The sequence below is a fragment of the Pholis gunnellus genome (genome assembly GCF_910591455.1).
Source record: "Pholis gunnellus genome assembly, chromosome: 18".
Taxonomy (NCBI): Eukaryota; Metazoa; Chordata; class Actinopteri; order Perciformes; family Pholidae; genus Pholis; species Pholis gunnellus.
Genome location: NC_136545.1, coordinates 20,366,787 through 20,386,786, shown reverse-complemented (window position 1 = coordinate 20,386,786; position 20,000 = coordinate 20,366,787). Strand labels below are relative to the sequence as shown.

The window sequence follows — 20,000 nt, the reverse complement described above, 5'->3', positions numbered from 1 at the left end:
CACACACACACACACACACACACACACACACACACACACACACACACACACACACACACACACACACACACACACACACACACACACACACACACACACACACACACACACACACACACACACACACAGATCAGCCTGAGGGCTACTTCTGTCCCAGATGCCCATTTAACCTCTCATTCCAGATAGAGGAGAGGAGGAAGGAGAGAAGAGGACAGGAAAGGAAACATGAAGAAATAAGAGTAGAGGAAATAAGCGGGAGCTACAAGAAAAGAGAGGAAACAAGGGGACAAGAGAGAGAAGGAGGAGAGGAGGAGAGGTGTAAAGAGGAAACAAGCTAAGAGGAGAGGATTGGAGGAAACAAGAAGAGAGGAGAGGATACAAGAGGACAAGACAGGAGATAAGGGCACAAAGACAGGAAACATGTGGAGGAGAGGAAACAAGGAGAGGATACAAAAAAGGAGAGGGAAGAGGAGGAAAGAGAGGAACTGACAGGAGGAAAAGGAGATAAGGATACATAGATGAGAGAAGAAATGAGGAGAGGAAATGAGAGCAGGAAAGAAGAGTAGGCCATAGGAAAGGAAATGAGGAGAAAAGGGGAGATGGGTTGAGAAGAGATGGAGAAGAAGATAGAGGAAACAGAGGAGATGTGGCAAGGAGACTTAGAGAAGTAGAGATAAGGAAAGGAGAGAAGACAATGATGAGAGGAGAGGAGATAATGAAACCAAAACAGGAAACAACAGAAGAGGAAAAGAGAGGAAAGGAAATAAGAGGAGGCTACAGGAAGGAAAACTGGTAAACAGAGACGATGAGGCAAGGAGAGAAGTAGAGGAAACAAGGGGAGAGGAGAGGAGACAAGGATGAGAGGAGACAAGCTGGTCACTGAAGGTGGCGTGAGACTGAAGCCGCCGTCGTCTCTGTGATCTCTTTCTCTGCTGTCATCACTTCATTGTTTCTATTTTCAGATGATTTCTGGGACGTTTATTTATTTATTTTACAGTATTTGATCCGTAATATAACGGGATAAAGCCACAGAATGACATCACGTCTAAAACGTCCACAAATAACACTTTAAAGAGACGACGTCTGCGAATCCTGTGTCAACAATCTACAGCTGACGAAGAAGAATTTACTCAGGAAATAAAAATGTAGATTTGCTTCTCGGAGGAGGAACAGACGTGGAGGCGCTGGAATCAAACACTCGCTAAAATATGGTAATGTGAGCCTTCAGATCTGGGACACACACACATGAAAACCCCCATGATGCATCTCTGCTTCCTCATGACACACACACACACACACACACTCGCGATGTCACGCGTGAACGTCTTCCTCTCACCTCTGGCCGAGAGCTTTTTGGTGTTGATGATCTTGGCGGCGTTCTCTTGGCCCGTGCAGAGCTTGACACAGCGGCGCACCACTGAAAAGGCCCCCCTGGGAAACAAAAGACAGGGGACAGGAAGAGGAGACGGGTCAGCTGCTGTAAAGGCTGAGTCAGCAGCTTTCAGAACCTCCCTGATCTGCATGCCTGATGTGCACGAGTCAGGGAAGAAGGAAAATACTTCAAGTGAGAGTATTAGCATCAAAATATACTAACTTCAAAGTACTAGTTCAGCAGAATGTCATATTTCAGATTAAAACTAAGTAACAAGACAGCACGACTGGAAGCCTGTTCCTGCATGAAAACATTAAAGACCATAAACTAAGCTAATTAAATAAATGATGCATTCATAACAACTAGATGTCGCCATCTTGGTTTTTTGCAACCAGTGAACAGGAAGTGACCACATCTGGACTGAGGAGGAGTGACATAGAGACCTGTCAATCACTGTGTAGCCCCGCCCCTAAAGCATCCCCTGCTTTATGGTCTGTGTGACTCTAAATGGACCATCATTTACTAAATGAACATCATGCTGTATTGAAGAAGACTTGAAACTAGAGATTGAGACCATAAACTCATGTTTACAATGTTTACTGAGGTAATAAATCAAGAGAGAAGTAGAGTCATTTTCTCATAGACTTCTATACAACCAGAGGAGTCGCCCCCTGGTGGACACTAGAGAGAATGCAGCTTTAACACACTTGATGGCGGATCCATAATTTAAATGAATTAAAGTGACAGCACAGACTAAAAACAACTGCTAATTCTAAGAGTCACAAAATGGTCAAATGTACGTGCATTTATGACACTTTTCTTATTATTGATCGCACCTTGTACAGAGGGGAAAATATCGTACGAATACGATAATTTTCAATGATAAACTGATATAAAGTGTCATCCGTGCAGCAGCGCCTCCTGCAGTCACAGTCACACACACAGGTTTCTTTTGCTACGACTTATAATAATATCAGTGACGTTACTTTCATCAAACGACAAGAACTAGAGGAAGAAAAAGCAGCGTTTCCAGGAGAAGTGCTGTACGTTTCTTTCTTTAAGGGGCCACGTTTGCTCATCAAACCCAACGGAGACAAACAGAAATAACCACCTCTGTCATTTCTCAGAGCTAATTTTATCTCACCTCTGTTGTTACGCAATGAAACACACACTCAGAGCCCCCTGCCTCTCAGCAGCACTCCAACACGCATTCACAGGACGAGGAGAGCCGGGCGAGCGAGCGTGACACTCGTCGACACTCCTGCCGTGAGGGAGGAACAGGTGACAGGTGGGAGTCAGGAGCATCAAATCTAATCTATTCAATTCTACTTTTTATTAGCAATCGACAAAAACACAACGTCTCATATATCTCAAAATAAATCTATCAGACGTTGACATTAAGTCTTTCCATCACATCGTGTCAAAGATTATGAATATAGTTGAATTCAATAAAACCTATTATCATTATCATTATCATTATTATTATTATTATTATTATTATTATAAGCATGCATTCAATATTTTAATTGACCATTTTTGAGTTTTAAATATGTAATATTATTATTATGCTTTGTGTCTACATGAAGAATGTAATAAATATTCTCTCTCTTTCAGCTGTTTTTGGTCTCCACCACCTCTCGGGGGTCAGGATTAGATATCTGTCTTTTTGTCTGTTAAATGCTCCAATTTGTTCCCCAGCTGCTCTCTGACTGAGTCTGTCTGCTGTTTGATGCTCAGCAGGTGGTGAACTGTGTCTTTTCACAGCTTGTTCTTCAAAAACGACGCCACGAGAGCGGCGAGCGGGAACCAGAAGTTGTGTCTGCCTCCCCTGATTGGACCCCGCAGAACCGTCCATCGTGGTAGTGTTATCATAAATAGGTAGGGCACCACTTGCAAGAATTAATTAATTCATTAAAAGTCATATTTAACCCATTTTAATCCACCGGAGAAGCAACAATTAATGAACTGGAACTGGAAAAAAGAAAATCTCAATAAATGGAGTAAAACATTTAGTAAATCATCGAAAACAGTTGATTATTTTTCTGTCAATCGACTAATTATTTGAACACTTATCTCAACATCCTACATCTGCATCACACACACACACACACACACACACACACACACACACACACACACACACACACACACACACACACACACACACACACACACACACACACACACACACACACACAACATTGACAGCACCAGCAGGACAGCAATGAGACTCTGTTATCATGAGGGCAGCTGCTGCTGTACTCCAGCATCTCTATTGTCTTTAACTTTATAAATTATTATCACACACACACACACACACACACACACACACACACACACACACACACACACACACACAGAAGCCTGGAGATCCAAGCCACCACTAAAGACCTCAAAATGAAACGTCAACATCGGAGCTGGAACAAGGCTGAACTGTGGAATAAATGTTCCTGTGAAGCAGAGAGATCCTCTCTGCCCACGCACAACCTGACAGAGACACTGAGTCCACTTTGCATCACTGTGACACCCGTTCAGTCTCAATTTGTCTGCATGCATGTCCAATAAATCTCTCTATTTAGATTTTTATCACCAGACACACCTCATTAGATAAGCAGCAGCAGCGTTATTCTCTGACTTCCCCACTGAGCTGTGAGCCACTGTGATTACAGCCAGCTGATGATGAGGGAGCTTAATGCCGACACATCAGCTTTTCCCTGATATTAGGCCTGTTTGTCCCTAATTAGCCTCCGGGCAGAAAGGGTAGGGGTTGGGTTGGGTTGGGTTGGGTTGGGTTGGGTTGGGTTGGGGGGGGTTCCCAGAAGTGTCCATGCAGCCACATCTTCATGCACAAATCTAACTGCATTTAATGGTGTAAAAAAACAAAAAAAACATAAATAAAAGCAATGCATAGAGATATTATCATGCAGGAAAGCTCTGGAACCGGCGATTTGTTTTGAAGCTGCATCCATCACCGCAGATGTGCAGATGCTCCCCCCCCCCCCCCCCCCCCCCCCCCCCACCACCACCACGGTGAGGAGGCGCAGGGTCAGCATGTGCATGCAGGAGACTCAGAAAAGCGTATAACGTAACAGCAGCTTACTTGCCAAGCTCCTCGTACAGCTGGTATTCATCCGTAAAACGCGTGCAAGTAGTCGTAGCCATGATGCCTCCACCTCCTCCTCGGGACGGGTGCGCGGTGCCGAGTCCGAAATGCACGGGTGCGTCGCTGCGGACGGGAGGACCTCGGAGCTCTCAAGTCTCCGCCCACCTCAAACCTCCGGACGGCTGAGTGGTTCAGCAAGCAGACACACACACACACACACACCAACACGCGCACACACACGGACCCGGCTCGGACGGTCGGGCAGTGGGCTCTCCGCTCTGAGGACGGACTCTTTAAATACCACACACACTGGTAATGTGAGCTCATCACATGACGTGTTCCTCCAGAGAGAAAAAAGGAAAAGAAATCAGAGGCTGATTGAAGAGCGCGGCATTTGATTACATATCATTATAAATCAGGTAATGAGGAGAAGCCTGCAGCCGGTAATGAAATTACTTCACTTGTAACTTACTGGAGCTGCCTTCCTGAATCTATTTATAGGATTTCATCAGGAAGTGAATCAAAAGAAAATGTGATTAATCTCTTCTCGGAGCAATTCATAAAGTGCAGCGGACTGCAATGCATCTCCATGTTGTTTTTTTGACAAATAACCGAAACGAAAACATATTTCACTTCAAGCATGGCCGGAATGAGCTGTCAGGGGGACCGGGGCAGAAAGGTGCTGCTGGGCCCCCCGAACTCCAAAACACTGAGCTCCTCCAATCAAGTACACAGCTGATTACACAACTGTGTGTTTAAATATGGACTCTGTGAGTACGATGGTCAACGTACTCACTGACGTAGGTTACAACGACGGGAAGTAGTAGGTGACGACGACAGGAAGAAGGTGATGACGACAGGAAGTAGGTGACGACGACGGGAAGAAGGTGATGACGACGGGAAGAACGTGATGACGACAGGAAGTAGGTGACGACAATGGGAAGTATTAGGTGACGACGACGGGAAGAACGTGATGACGACGGGAAGTAGGTGATGACGACAGGAAGTAGGTGACGACGACAGGAAGAAGGTGATGACGACGGGAAGTAGGTGAAAACGACAGAAATGTTAGCAGTGAACTTCAAACAGCAGCTCTGGCCCCGGGGCCCTCTACCCTGTTGGGCCCCTGGCTCTGGTGCCCATTGTTGAAGTGTGAGACTGATACCACTCGCTTCTACAATCAGTGCAGCGGATTCCTCTGCTGATTCGTTTCACCGAGAGAAACGAATCAGCAGAGAATTAAATCAAAAAGACGGAGAAAAAGGTTTTGATGATGATTTGTTAAGGAGCTGTGGTGGATATGTCTTAGAATATGGAGAGTATACATCAGCTACTTTTGTAAAGTATTTATTGAATTGTACCGATAATATTCAGCCACTAAGTTGTAATAACCTGCCCGGAGACTACAGACGAAGAATTAGCTCTCTAACTGACACGTTTACATTGAAATGTAGATTAATGTGCTCGGTGGTACATAAATAAATCAATAGTTTCATTTATTTCAGACAGACTGAGGAAACAGATCTGATCTTTATATCATCTTCAATCCAGCGGAGGAGAAACAAGACGTTCGTTAAACTGCTGAGCGTCCGACTCCTCTCTCACTTTTTCATCTTTCTGTTTCCATCAGCCCTTCAGCACATTATCCACTCTCTGCTTCCACGTGTGTGTGTGTGTGTGTGTGTGTGTGTGTGTGTGGGGATGACTGACCGGATGAGTTTCATGAGGAAGGTTCTGTTGATGGAAGCAGTAGATCACTGGAACAAAGTGTTGTTGTTGTCAAGAACGAGCTCTTGTGTTTGATATTTAAGAGTCTTTTTATTCAACAGTAGTTTGGTTGTGAGGCGGCTGAACCAGTTTTCCACGTTGTAACATCGTATGAATCAGCAAACGCCTCCAGACAGACGAACCGATTCCACCAGGAACAAGAAGTCGGTTTCCTTCCACGTGTTTTTATGAGCATTTCTTTAAATGTGTGAATAAAAAAACAAGTGGAAAACAAACTCGACGTATCGCAAAAGAAGTTCCGACACACAAAAATGACGGTAGAGCTGAAAACATGAGTGGAGACGGTGCCAACACACACTTCTCCAGCTTCAGGCTTTTCTTACCTACCAGCTGTTAATCTCAATGAATCGACTCCTCATCTTCCCACATTTCTTCTGCAAACGTTCGCGCTACATTTGGATGTAAACGTGAGTAAATGCTGTCACGGTTTTGGGGGAATTGGTCTGAAAAATAACAACAGAATCCCTCATATAGGCACTGTAGAGTGTTTAAATAAAGAGCAAAACAGTTAACAAAGTACACGAATTTATCGGATTTCAAACGGCCCAAAACATCAAATAAACATTTGACGTAATGACGCGTCCTCGTCTGTGAACCCGGCTTCAGTTCTGCAGGTTTTACGACAACCGGCTCCGTCAAACAGAACGAGGATTCAGTTCACGTTCTCTCCGTCCGGAGCCTCAGAACTGCACGGCGCTGGCCGGGATGTCGAACATGGACGGGTCGAACTGCTGCCCTCTGAACGGAGAGCCTTCTGCGTCCCAGCCCTTCTTCAGCATGTCGTGCACCTTCTGTGGAGAGAGACGCAAAGACGCGCAGGTGTTACAGCTGATGAGACCCACAGCGCCATCTAGAGGGCGGAGTCAGGAACACAGACCTCCAGGGAAAGAACTGAGGGAGGACCAGGACTACACTGAGACTGCTTCGTATAGAGGATCAGGTCTACACAGACTGCTTCATATAGAGGATCAGGACTACACAGACTGCTTCGTATAGAGGATCAGGTCTACACAGACTGCTTCATATAGAGGATCAGGACTACACAGACTGCTTCATATAGAGGATCAGGTCTACACAGACTGCTTCGTATAGAGGATCAGGTCTACACAGACTGCTTCATAGAGGATCAGGTCTACACAGACTGCTTCATATAGAGGATCAGGTCTACTCACCGTCTCGTGGCTCTGGGGTTTCCCCTGCAGCTTCTGGTGGTAGTCGAAGGAGAGTCGGTCCAGGACGGCGTGCTCCTCCTCGTCCACCGTCGCCATGGAGCGCTCTCGGTTGATCTGGTTGATGTCGATCTCTTTCTCTCCCTTCAGCACCGCGTTCCACCAAACCTCAGAGGTCTTACTGAGCGACAGCTGGAGGCCAGAGAGGCAAATAAGAGATAAACAAAGCTGTGTGTGTGTGTGTGTTTATAGGTGTGTATGTATGTGTGAGAATGTGTGTGTGTGTGTGTGTCTGAACGTGTGTGTGTTTTAGTGTGTGTATATGTGCATGTGTGTCTACGTGTGTATTAGTGTGTGTGTGTTTTAGAGTGTGTGTGTGTCTACGCATGTGTTAGTGTGTGTGTACATGTGCGTGTATTTGTGTGCGTTACTGTATGTGTGTGTGTGTGTATATTTGTGTGTGTGTGAGTGCGTCTGAACATGTGTGCGCGTGTCTGTGTGTGTGTGTATGTATATGTGTGTGTGTTAGTGTGTGTGTCTGCGTTGTGTATGTATGTGTGTGTGTGTTGTGTATGTGTGTGTTAGTGTGTGTGTGTGTTAGTGTGTGTGTCTGCGTTGTGTATGTATGTGTGTGTGTGTGTTAGTGTGTGTATATGTTAGTGTGTGTGTGTTGTGTTAGTGTGTGTGTGTATGTTAGTGTGTGTGTTGTGTTAGTGTGTGTGTTGTGTATGTATGTGTTGTGTGTGTATAGGTGTGTGTGTTAATGTGTGTGTTGTGTTAGTGTGTGTGTTGTGTATGTATGTGTTGTGTGTGTATAGGTGTGTGTGTATATGTGTGTGTGTGTTGTGTGTGTGTTGTGTATGTATGTGTGTGTGTGTTAATGTGTGTGTGTGTTAGTGTGTGTGTTGTGTATGTATGTGTGTGTGTGTATATGTGTGTGTATGTTAGTGTGTGTGTTGTGTATGTATGTGTGTGTGTGTTAATGTGTGTGTTGTGTTAGTGTGTGTGTTGTGTATGTATGTGTTGTGTGTGTATAGGTGTGTGTGTGTATATGTGTGTTGTGTATGTATGTGTGTGTGTGTTAATGTGTGTGTTGTGTTAGTGTGTGTGTTGTGTATGTATGTGTGTGTGTGTATATGTGTGTGTATGTTAGTGTGTGTGTTGTGTATGTATGTGTGTGTGTGTTAATGTGTGTGTTGTGTTAGTGTGTGTGTTGTGTATGTATGTGTTGTGTGTGTATAGGTGTGTGTGTATATGTGTGTGTGTGTTGTGTGTGTGTTGTGTATGTATGTGTGTGTGTGTTAATGTGTGTGTGTGTGTTAGTGTGTGTGTTGTGTATGTATGTGTGTGTGTGTTAATGTGTGTGTTGTGTTAGTGTGTGTGTTGTGTATGTATGTGTTGTGTGTGTATAGGTGTGTATGTATGTGTGTGTATGTTAGTGTGTGTGTTGTGTATGTATATGTGTGTGTGTGTGTGTGTGTGTGTGTGTGTATAGGTGTGTGTGTATATGTGTGTATGTGTTGTGTGTGTGTTGTGTATGTATGTGTTGTGTGTGTATATGTGTGTATGTGTTGTGTGTGTGTTGTGTATGTATGTGTAGTGTGTGTATAGGTGTGTGTGTATATGTGTGTGTGTGTTGTGTGTGTGTTGTGTATGTATGTGTGTGTGTGTTAATGTGTGTGTGTGTTAGTGTGTGTGTTGTGTATGTATGTGTGTGTGTGTTAATGTGTGTGTTGTGTTAGTGTGTGTGTTGTGTATGTATGTGTTGTGTGTGTATAGGTGTGTATGTATATGTGTGTGTATGTTAGTGTGTGTGTTGTGTATGTATATGTGTGTGTGTGTGTGTGTGTGTGTGTGTATAGGTGTGTGTGTATATGTGTGTATGTGTTGTGTGTGTGTTGTGTATGTATGTGTTGTGTGTGTATAGGTGTGTATGTATATGTGTGTGTATGTTAGTGTGTGTGTTGTGTATGTATGTGTGTGTGTGTGTGTGTATATGAGTGTGTGTCCTCACCACCACACAGCTCCCTGGCTCCAGGCTCCACAGAGAGTTCTCCGTGTTGATCTTGTGGGTGAACTCTCCCTCCATCAGCGTCCTCTCCTCGTCTCCTTCCCTCACACACACCTGCATGCTGCCGGTGTGCAGAGCGACTCTGACCTGAGGACAGCGAGACACGAGGTGAGTGACCCTCCACAGAGACCCCCCCCCCCCCCCGGGGTAAGTCACAGGTTTACCTGTCGGCCTTTGACGACGGCCTTGGGCACGAACACTCGGATCTCCAGGTCGATGTAGTCCTGAGACCAGCTGTAGTTCTCTCTCACGGCTCCGTTGTAGCTGTCGGGGTCCGCCTGGAACGTCTCCTGAGTCCTTTAATAAAACACGATGTTCATCGTCATTACTGGAACTGTCCCTTTAATTAAACATAAGAAAATATTATCTGATATACAACCAAGATGTCATGTGAACACCAAATGTTAAAGGACGTAATTATGTAGAGGGGGGGGGGGGGGGGGGGAGAGAGAGACTGTGTGTCTGAGCTCAGGTGTTCTGTTCGTGGTGGATTCAGGTAAAGATGGAGAAAGACATTAAAACTGCTGAGTGTGCATGAAGGTTTTCCCTCACACTGATCCTGCTGCAGCTCCCTGGTCTCTCTGGTCTTTCTGGTCTCTCTGGTCTCTCTGGTCTCTCTGGTCTTTCTGGTCTCTCTGGTCTCTCTGGTCTTTCTGGTCTCTCTGGTCTCTCTGGTCTCTCTGGTCTCTCTGGTCTCTCTGGTCTCCCGTCTGGTCTGAAGCTCTGTCGCCTCCGTCGGGCTGATCGCTGCCGGTCGCTCCCGAGGAGGTCGGAGGAGGAGGAGCAGGAGGAGCATCTTGGTGACAGCGCTCCTCCTCCTCGCCGCTCCGCTCCTCCTCCTCCGTGACGATCGTCTCCTCGGCGGCGATCTCCAGCTCCGGGACCGCCGGAGGAACCCTTCGGCTCTGCTCCCTCTTCTGCAGCTCGCTCTGCTGCCGCTCTCGGTCGTTCTCCGCCAGCTTCTCGAACAGCCTGAACGTCTGAGGAGGAACAAAAAGATCAGAACGAACACTGAGACAAATACAACGATACAGCATCGTGTCGCTACATTTAGCACGGCAATATCCCGTTTATTACGCTCAATAATGCAAACACAAATTAAACCTTTTGGTAACAATAGTTTCTACAGAGCACTCGATGGCGGTGGAGGTTGTTCGACAGGAAGTTGATCAAAAAACAAGGAATTAAACAGAATATATATTAGAAATAGAATAAAATAGAATATGACACGTGATGTAAATACACTTTCATAAAGACTAGATAAAATATATTTAAATGTAAACGTAAATGTAGATGTTGTTGAACTGTATTGAGCCTGTATTGAGTGGACAAAATAAAAGAAACACCGTTCTATTTATGTCTGTAAATATAAACAATAACCAAAACCACTAAATCCTCTCAGAGAATTTTGAGAGATACAACCTAGTAAAAGATTTTATTATAACCTTTTTTTTAATTATTATTATTTATAAAAATATTATTAGTATTATAATTATTTTATTTTATTATTTGTATTGTTTTATTATAACCTAATAATTTATTTTAATTGTATTATTTATAAAATAAATATTTTTATTTTATTTTATTATTTGTATTGTTTTATTATAACATACTAAAACAGTTTTGAATGTTTAGTGGAAAATAATCAATACATAATAATATCAATACAGGTGCATAAACTGTCATTTTAAGGGTCAAATAACTTATGAAGTCGCCGTTTCCCATGATGCAATGGAACTGAAAGTAACTGAAAATAAACGTTGACAAACTTCACCTTGGACACCATCTTCTCCGCCACACCGGGAGGAAACCCCATCTTCTCGTTGGGACCCGACAGCAGTCGATAAAAGTCCGTCTTTCGGTACAAAAACCCAAAATAAACCTGAAGAAAGTCCTGAATGTTTCCAACGTGCTGCAGGATCCCGAGCAGAGCGTTGTCGTACATCTCTGTCATCTGCAGCGGCGACGCCATGGCGGCTTTTATTTTTTAACGTTTAACCGCGTTCACCAACCGTCAAAATGTCCCAACCGAAGATTCAGACAGCCTTCTTTAATAAATATAAGTTTATATTCAAGTGGGACTCGCTGGGGTAACGTTTCTTGACACCTCAGGTACTGCTTCCAGAACAACAACACTTCTGGTCCAGGCTTTTCAAAATAAGAACACCCTTTCTACAAAATAAATCTAAATAATTAACTAACACTAAAAAAACGAAAAAAACATTTGTATTAAGATACTATATTGGCCCGTGTATACTTTAATATCACAAATAACTATCACAATAAATTTTTCGAAAGCTCTCTGTTCACTAAACCATTTACTTTTTCTCTATCCGGTTGGTACAGCTCCACAGTCATCCGGTGGAAACAGATGACCTACTGTTGGATAAACAGTTCCAGTGTTCATGCATAGCTTACCGGAGAAACAACATATTTTTCATTTAAATACGATTTATAATCATTTAATTTCGTTGGTTTTAATTAAATGTTGTATTACGGAATATAAACAATCTGTGGAAATAGTGTCAGCTATCTACGCGACTAACATTTTAATACTAAAAAAAACATGGCGGCGTCCTTGAGCAGCACAGCGAGCGTGAGGCTGCTGGTCAGTAAAAATGATATTTAAACATTTAAAATACTTAAATTAACTCATTTTGACAGCTTAACGTCTCTGTGTGCTCTGGTTCTTTCGGTTGTTTAGTTTGAGAGCGTGTTTATTTATATATTATGTATTCTTATAGTGTGTTTAAATGGAGTAGATAATCAGTTAGGTGAAACTAGGAGCTGCATCTGAAGATCATTTTACAAGCTCAACTCGTAGTGATGTATTATTCTCATGGTGTTTCCTCTGCAGAGTACTTTATTCAGGTCTGGCTCTCTAAGCAGCTCCTCCGGAAGCAGAGCCCTCCATGTCACCACAGTGTGCTGCAAGGTAAACACTCCTCATCATCATAGTTAACCATCAAACTGGGGCTATATGAGCTACTTAAAGGACAGCTGCAGTGCACATTATTATAAGCCTGTCTTAAAGCAGTACTCACTTGTCCATATGAGTTATGTAATTTAAGAAGATATCTCACAAAGTTAGTCTCTTTAGTAGAAACATTCATTGCATATTTGGGATTTGCATAGTTAAGCACTAGTGAGCGCTCTTGCTTTTAGATCGAGGCTTATGGCCGGTTTGCTTTACCAAACAAAGATGGTTCATCCTGACATTTGTTCCTCCTTCTCTCTTTCTCTTCTTCTCCTTCCCAGAATCGAGCAGCTCGTGTCCGAGTGGGGAAAGGAGACAAACCGTTGACCTACGAGCAAGCTCTTCCACCTCATCAGATCGGCCACCGCAAAGGATGGCTGTCACAGCACACCAGTGAGCACGGCCGCGCTCGTTAACGCGTTTAACAGCTTGAATGAGTGTTTTAATGATGTAATGTGACCCCAACATGAAACACAAGAGCACAATTAATCCAAGACACTTAAACTCAGTAACCATGTCGATCTTTTCACCATTGATGAGCATGTTAACAGAAGGGGGCTGCACACGTTACTGACCCAGGACACCTGTCCTTCCTGTTACTTCCAGGTAACCTGAGAGGACAGGAGGGCGCCGCTGAGCGGACCATAGAGGACGTGTTCGTGAGGCGCTTCATGTTCGGGACCTTCCACGGCTGCCTGGCCAACGAGATTGTGATCAAAAGGCGCGGCAACGTGCTCGTAGTGTGCGCTTTAATGCTGCAGAAGTTACCGCCGCAGAAGTTTTACTTCCTAATAGGCTATTCGGAGTCACTGCTGTCGCACTTGTACAAATGTCCCGTCAAGTTAGAGGTTCAGACCATGCAGGACAAAGCTGTGTACAAGTACCTCTGAGGGAACCGGGTACTAGTAACACGGAATGTTTCTGTGCACCGCCGAATGGATTTTGCTCTTGTATAAAACTCACTTTGTTCCCGTCATTTGATTTTCAGCCTCGTTGCTCTTGTGAATAAAACTCTCAGAATTAAAGAAAAGGTTAATACGCCGTATGCACGTATATACTGCAGCTCCAGTTCATTATGTTTCTGTTATTTACATTTGGGAATGTCAAGGTGTCATCCTTTTTTCATCAAAATATAATAAAACCTTTATTATGTAAAACAAAAATAAAATAATAGTGAAATAAAACTCTGTTTCAAGCTTATATTTAAAGAAGCCACTGAGTCAGCCGGCTGAGTCGTGGTGTGTAAGTCGGGAGGAAAGTGAAAGTTTGTTTGATTCATTAAAGAATCCTTAAAAATTAAGTTGGAGCAAGTTGTGTTTTTTGTCCAAAACAAAAGCATAATTACCGGTTGAGATTTATTTGAGTATGGCCATAATTATTCCAAACGTGGCCCCAAAATGTTTTTGAAATTGACCGATAGGGGGCGACGGCGTAGCCCAAAGAAAGGCCTGACCGCACAGAGTTGACCATACATGAATACATGAATGAGCGTCCGTCATAAAAGCCGTTAGTTATTTTAAATGCAGCTGTGGGAAAGTGTCAACGGTCGTGAGCCTTCGCAGCTTTCAGCTTTCAACCGTCCGTGTTGGCTTGAACATCCGTCTCATCACGTGCAGCGCAGCTGTATTTTTTATTTTCTTGTTATGAAATAATACACATGGCTGTGTTCTAGAACATACTTCAAAATTATAAAAACATACTTACTATATATATACATTCTCTGCACCGAAGATGCAAAGAAAATTCACATCACATGCAGAACAAGAACACTTAAAGTTTAGCATTCATGAGCAGTATATAAACATTTAATACATGTTTATAACACCCAGTAAACAGATATGTGTTAGTTATTAAGTGTGAATAGATAATCCTATTCCTAAGATCCTCATGGCTTCTTACAACATTATAGTGTTTTATAACTTATTTATTTCATGTTTATACACTGTTGATAAATACTAAATAGTACTTTGTACTCTGCTTTTTTTTCTGTGAAACACCTCTTAATAAAATATCCACACAAGTGCATTTAAATGCTTCTTTTGATTTATTAAAATTTCATCACAGTGCAAATACATTCACATTTAAGGCCCGTGAGCCTCGTCAGTGCAAACACAAGGCACACAGGATCAAAGTGTTCATTTCAAATGTTACCAGGTGAAGAATTCATCACAGTTACGACAAGTATGACAGCAATTTTTCTATCTCCCACTTTAAAAAAAAGGCACTTTATAAATGTCATCATTAATACTCAGTGTAAAATATAAAACATGAGAATTAAAAAATGTTTTTAAAGTTTTGTCCATTCTTTAAATCTGAGGCACACAATTGGAGCAATAACTGCAAACAACAGATGCGTCCTTTAAAAAAATATTTAATGTCTCAACTTCAAGTTCTGCAGAAATAAAAGTAGAATTCTCTGCAAGAAAGTTAAGAAGCGAATTTTCCAAAATGTCAAACTATTCTAATCTTTGGTTGTGTATCGTTTAAGAACAAAAATGTTCAGATGGCATCTTGAACCGTGACTATTATAAAGACCAGAAGTTTATATCAGAAAGACATTTCAACATGGATGAGCAGTAGATCTGCATAATATATGAACTGGCTGAAGAGTTTATCTTAAATATAATAAACTTTTCATTTTGAGATTTATTTTCAGAAGAACTCCTCCTTCCTCCCTCCCTCCCTCCCTCCTCCCTCCTCCCTCCTCCCTCCTCCCTCCTCCCTCCTCAACCATTTTCACTGCAGACATTTTGACTCGTCATCAAAAGAAAAACAGGCGTTACTAATAACATACAAGGAAAAGTTTCACATTTTGGGAAATAAATTATCTGCTCTTCGGTGGAAGGTGTGAACAAAAACGAGAACAAATAGTATTTATATTACTGCGAGGACTATTTCTTCCCCATCAACCATGAAATATTCCGGTACATAGCTCCTTGTAAAACATTGATGCGTTTTTACACTTTTATTTTGTTACTGCGACACCACACAGAGCCACGCTAGTTGTTTCCCCTCCCACGTTTCCTGTCGTTATGTTAAGCTAAGCTAACCAGCTGCAGCTACAGATTCATCGTACAGACGGTATCCATCTTCTCGTCCAGCAGGATGCATTTCCCAAAATGTCAAACGTGTCCTCGACCGATGGCTCTGTTCTTACTCAAGTGTCCCCGTAAACCATGAAAGTGTGAAAGTGACCCAGCATGCACAACACGAGGACCCTGAAACTGAAGCAGCTAAGTGGAACCCAGCCATCAGCCATCATTTCATGTTAACTTTTGGGAAAGATGGTTATGAAAAAGGCAGATCCAACAAAGTTTCCTTTGACCAAACAGTGATATAAACCAAACCCATCTTCCACTGAGCGTATGAAGCAGGATGAAGGATGTTTGGCAGCTCCATGGAGGGCGTCGCCTCGTTGTTACTTATTGTCACGGCAGCTGTCGCCCTGACAGGACTGGAGCTTTATGAGCCGCTGGTTCATCGCCTGCAGGACGGCTGGATCCACCTTCTTCACGATGTTCTCCAGCTGGTGGGGGTCCGACGTCAGGTTGTACACTTCTACGAACGACTGGGGACACAAAGAAGAAGAGACGCTTCATCCTTCAGTTTATCACAAACATTCATCAACACATAAGGAACACTTCATCCTTCAGTTTATCACAAACATTCAACATCAACACATAAAGAAACACTTCATCCTTCAGTTTATCACAAACATTCATCAACACTTCATCCTTTAGTTTATCACAAACATTCATCATCAACACATAAAGAAACACTTCATCCTTCAGTTCATCACAAACATTCAACATCAACACATAAAGGAACACTTCATCCTTCAGTTCATCACAAACATTCAACATCAACACATAAAGAAACACTTCATCCTTCAGTTTATCACAAACATTCATCATCAACACATAAAGAAACACTTCATCCTTCAGTTTATCACAAACATTCAACATCAACACATAAAGGAACACTTCATCCTTCAGTTTATCACAAACATTCAACATCAACACATAAAGGAACACTTCATCCTTCAGTTTATCACACAGAGTCATTCTGTACCTCGCTGTCTGCAAACTCGCAGTATTGCAGGTTGTTTTGGCCGTCGAGGGTCCGGACGCAGGCGTAGGTGTTGTTGTAGGCGTCTTCACACACGCAGTCTGGGAAACATTCCTGAAGAAAATATAAAGCGTTGAGTCAGCAAACGGCAAACAACCACACTTCTAAACATCACTACTGTCCCTTTGAGTTAGTTTACAAAGAGGCCGGACGGGTTGTTCTCTCTCTCAGGACTCGGACGTCCTTTGAGCTCGTTAAAGGTTTTGTGGTTTGATGAGGTGACAGTTTACACATTGTTGCCGATGACAGAAACAGGATTTACAAGTTTATTTAAGAAAGGCTGATTCTAATCTCCTCATGAACTGTTTTGGGGTAAAGAGCCAGTAGGACTGTAGGTTGGTTTGTGTTTTATAGTGAGTTTAGAAGAGTTGAGAGCGGAGACGACGCTAAAACGTCCTCACTCGGTGGGCTCATGAGCAGGATTAACATCCAGCTTTGTCTCGGTTTGGTTTTTACTGCACGTTTGCGACCAAACTAGTTTCCCTTCTGAGAAATAATAAAGTTCCCACGATCGTCCTCTGCAGGTTGAGTTTGAACAGTTGTTACATAACTGTTGATCTTCAAATTAAACTTCCTCTGAGCTCTTTAAGACCAAGCAATGTGATCTACTGAATCAACCTCGCTGTGAGATCATTTTTGGGGCATTTCTGCTTGATGAATCACAACAATTCAGTCACGCCTCGCAGCTTATTTGATTCTCTGGTCATTTATGAGAACATATCAGAGCGAGGGGAGATTGTAGCTTCCCTACACGAGTCTCTACCTTTTTCCACAATCTGCTTTTACTTTTGAAGCCATTAAAATAATTGAATAATCTCCCCGTCAAACTGAAAACTGTCAGATTTCCGTGTTTTTTGTCCCGTGAGGATTCTGGATCCTTGGACTGCAGATGGACATTAGCTCGGAGCTAAATCTGGTGCAAAGCATCTCTTCTATTTTTTGAGATTTATGTATTTTTGTACAAAGTCTCTGATGTAAATGAACAGAATAAACTAAACTTAATTAACAGTTAAACCTATTGTTGTCGGCACAGTCGGTTCACACTCACGGACAGTCCGGGGCCCAGTTTGGGACAAGACGGATCGGACGTCGGATGTCCCTCTCCGGTGTATTCAACAAGGAAGAAGGGACGAGCGGTGCCGTTACGCAGAGACGGGGCCTGACAGGAAGAGAGAAGATCAAGGTGTGAAGATTGAGGGAAAAGGAACATTTAGGAGAAGCTTTAAAGAAGCAGCTGACCTAATTACTTATCTATTAATCAAATTACATTTTATTGAAGGAAACAATAAAATATGAAAGAACAAAAAGAAGCAGCTGACCATCTGCGAGAGGAAAGACTGTCCGTCCACGTCCACAGACGACAGGTTGGTACCAGAGATATCCAGAATGGTGGGAGCCAGGTCGATATTCAACACCAGAGCCTGAAGGAGGTCATTAAAAAACCCAATGAAACTCAGGATCAACAGCTTTGTTTGTAGTGTGTGTGTGTGTGTGTGTGTGTGTGTGTGTGTGTGTGTGTGTGTCCGACCTGCAGCGTCTGGTTGGGTTTGATTCCCGGACCGCGGACCATGAGCGGGACCCTGATGTCAAACTCGTACAGCTGCCTCTTATCGATGGGCAGAGAGAACTGACCTGTGAACAGTGAGGTCATGGGGGGGGGGGGGGGGGGGGGGGGGTTAATGACAGACAGGAAGTAGGTCGTATTAAATGACGCGAGGCCCAGCGGAGGGACTCAGACCTGTGTGGTAGCCGTTGTCAGAGGTGTAGAAGATGTAGGTGTTGTCCAGTTCTTTGATGCTCTCCAGTTTCTTCACCAGCAGCTCCACCATGTCGTCCACCGACAGCAGCGTCTGCCACCTGCAGTCACAGGGTTTAAAGTTTCAATGAAGCAGACGTATTTATAAGGATAACCTTTCATGTTTCTTAACTTTTGCAGTATTAATGTTGGCGCTGTTTTCATCTCAGAGCCTTCTAGTACCAACAACACTGGACATAGTGTGTGTCTGCTAAATAGTGATAGCTACCCATAGCTACCGATAGCTACCCATAGCTACCGGGGGAAATAAAAGTGCTACCTCCCTCCAAAGCGCTACCTCCCTCCAAAATAAGACGTTATACCTTCATACACGTTCATTCAAACACAACTTCTAGTTCACCAGAACGATGGGGAAACATTTGAACTAGTGGAGCGACCTCGAGCGAGTCTGAAAGAAGAGAACTGCTGAGCAGTCGTACCTCTTCCTGTACGCGCTGTCCAGATAGTCGAGGGAGCTTTGTGGCATCGGGTTCACGGGCTGACGCAGCAGCCAGTGTTTGTCCTGAAACACACAAATACAGATTATAATAAAGACTAGTTATCATATTTAAAGCTACTACAAGGAACTTTCATTATGTGTTGATTCTGTCGCCCCCTGTGGACTAAAGCGGTAGTGTCTCTGAGCACCAGACAGAGGTCTGTCCACGGTGGACCGGTCTCTGCTGGAGGATCTGGGTCTGTCCACGGTGGACCGGTCTCTGCTGGAGGATCTGGGTCTGTCCACGGTGGACCGGTCTCTGCTGGAGTCTGAGCTGAAGGAGGTTCTGGTGAACCTGCATGAGTTCATCTGGTTTCACCAGAATCCGACCCGGTGGCTCCGATGACGAGCATCAAGAATAACTCTATAGAAACAGACCATCTTCTCTCTGATGGTCTCTTTACTGATGGAGGTCTGATAGAGGATCAGGACTACACTGAGACTGGTTCATATAGAGGATCAGGACTACACTGAGACTGGTTCATATAGAGGATCAGGACTACACTGAGACTGGTTCAGGACCAGTTTAAAGCTCCTCACAGTACCTTTAAATGAGGTTTTGTGTTAACGTGTACACACCTTGCTTAGCTTGTCAAAGCTCCCGTCTCGGGGGGCTTTGACGTCACTGAACTGCTTCTGGTACTGAGGCGCTGCCGTCCAGGGGGAGTGAGGAGCCGGAGGAGACAACATGAGGAAGAACGGATGCTGGGGGCTCCTGTCCTCCAGGAAGTGGAGGGACCGGTTCGTCTGGATCGAGAAAAGGAACAAAACCGAGACTGAACACAAGAATGTTGTAGAAATGGGAAACAGATTGGGAGGCTGAGCTGCGTCTGCGAGTCATTATCACCACAGGATTTATAACAACAGCTGGTCAAACGCTGCTAAACACGTTCTTTTAGATGTAACTGATGCTCAAGTCCCACACAGGGTTAAATCTGTCCTTACTCTGGCTCATTAACGCGTTCAATTAAATTGTAGTTTGGTTTTAGTTTACTCGTAAAAAAACAAATCGATTAGTTAATCTGTTGAATCTCACAAAAGCACCACTTTAAATCTCGTGTGAATTTAGTAGAAATCTACAGACGCAAGAAGACAAAC

At 43.5% G+C, this 20,000-nt stretch overlaps 4 protein-coding genes across 22 annotated transcripts in view; 1 reads left to right on the top strand and 3 right to left on the bottom strand.

The window, feature by feature from the left end:
* Nucleotides 1–4,534, bottom strand: part of camk2b2 (calcium/calmodulin-dependent protein kinase (CaM kinase) II beta 2) — a gene marked incomplete at both ends in the record, with an annotated part of 32,751 nt that extends 28,217 nt beyond the window's left edge. For all 17 annotated transcript variants that reach the window (XM_079178978.1, XM_079178969.1, XM_079178973.1 and 14 more), the window contains 2 exons: nt 1,337–1,431; nt 4,473–4,534. In XM_079178978.1, coding sequence (XP_079035104.1) covers nt 1,337–1,431; nt 4,473–4,534 — 157 coding nt within the window. The remainder of the gene's footprint in view (nt 1–1,336; nt 1,432–4,472) is intronic.
* A 1,653-nt stretch (nt 4,535–6,187) lies between these two features.
* Nucleotides 6,188–11,618, bottom strand: nudcd3 (NudC domain containing 3). Of its 2 annotated transcripts, XM_079178724.1 has the most exons (7): nt 11,278–11,618; nt 10,191–10,483; nt 10,056–10,154; nt 9,668–9,800; nt 9,447–9,590; nt 7,436–7,624; nt 6,188–7,054 (listed from the first exon to the last, which is right to left on the bottom strand). In XM_079178724.1, the coding sequence occupies exons 1-7, from the start codon at nt 11,473–11,475 to the stop codon at nt 6,944–6,946; spliced, it is 1,167 nt and encodes a 388-aa protein (XP_079034850.1). In that variant the 5' UTR covers nt 11,476–11,618; the 3' UTR covers nt 6,188–6,943. The 2 variants fall into 2 exon arrangements, with proteins under 2 accessions (XP_079034850.1, XP_079034849.1); XM_079178723.1 differs by having other exon boundaries at nt 6,189–7,054; nt 10,056–10,483.
* Nucleotides 11,619–11,888: 270 nt separating this feature from the next.
* Nucleotides 11,889–14,236, top strand: mrps24 (mitochondrial ribosomal protein S24). The gene is made up of 4 exons (XM_079178467.1): nt 11,889–12,111; nt 12,361–12,438; nt 12,762–12,873; nt 13,087–14,236. The coding sequence occupies exons 1-4, from the start codon at nt 12,070–12,072 to the stop codon at nt 13,368–13,370; spliced, it is 516 nt and encodes a 171-aa protein (XP_079034593.1). The 5' UTR covers nt 11,889–12,069; the 3' UTR covers nt 13,371–14,236.
* Nucleotides 14,237–15,208: 972 nt separating this feature from the next.
* Nucleotides 15,209–20,000, bottom strand: part of gnsb (glucosamine (N-acetyl)-6-sulfatase (Sanfilippo disease IIID), b) — a 9,513-nt gene continuing 4,721 nt past the window's right edge. For both annotated transcript variants that reach the window (XM_079178846.1, XM_079178847.1), the window contains exons 6-13: nt 19,482–19,649; nt 18,844–18,926; nt 18,347–18,465; nt 18,137–18,240; nt 17,928–18,029; nt 17,657–17,767; nt 16,552–16,662; nt 15,209–16,048 (exon numbers count right to left, since the gene is read on the bottom strand). In XM_079178846.1, the coding sequence (XP_079034972.1) occupies nt 15,899–16,048; nt 16,552–16,662; nt 17,657–17,767; nt 17,928–18,029; nt 18,137–18,240; nt 18,347–18,465; nt 18,844–18,926; nt 19,482–19,649 (948 nt within the window). In that variant the 3' untranslated portion in view covers nt 15,209–15,898. The remainder of the gene's footprint in view (nt 16,049–16,551; nt 16,663–17,656; nt 17,768–17,927; nt 18,030–18,136; nt 18,241–18,346; nt 18,466–18,843; nt 18,927–19,481; nt 19,650–20,000) is intronic.

Coding starts and splice junctions, on each gene's coding strand:
- nudcd3 (XM_079178723.1), bottom strand. CDS start 11,475: ATGGCGTCGCCGCTGCAGATGACAGAGATGTACGACAACGCTCTGCTC. Junction 10,484..11,277: donor CGGAGAAGATGGTGTCCAAG/GTGAAGTTTGTC, acceptor GTTCCTCCTCAG/ACGTTCAGGCTGTTCGAGAA. Junction 9,591..9,667: donor CCGTCGTCAAAGGCCGACAG/GTAAACCTGTGA, acceptor CGCTGTCCTCAG/GTCAGAGTCGCTCTGCACAC.
- mrps24 (XM_079178467.1), top strand. CDS start 12,070: ATGGCGGCGTCCTTGAGCAGCACAGCGAGCGTGAGGCTGCTG. Junction 12,439..12,761: donor TCACCACAGTGTGCTGCAAG/GTAAACACTCCT, acceptor TCTCCTTCCCAG/AATCGAGCAGCTCGTGTCCG. Junction 12,874..13,086: donor ATGGCTGTCACAGCACACCA/GTGAGCACGGCC, acceptor TGTTACTTCCAG/GTAACCTGAGAGGACAGGAG.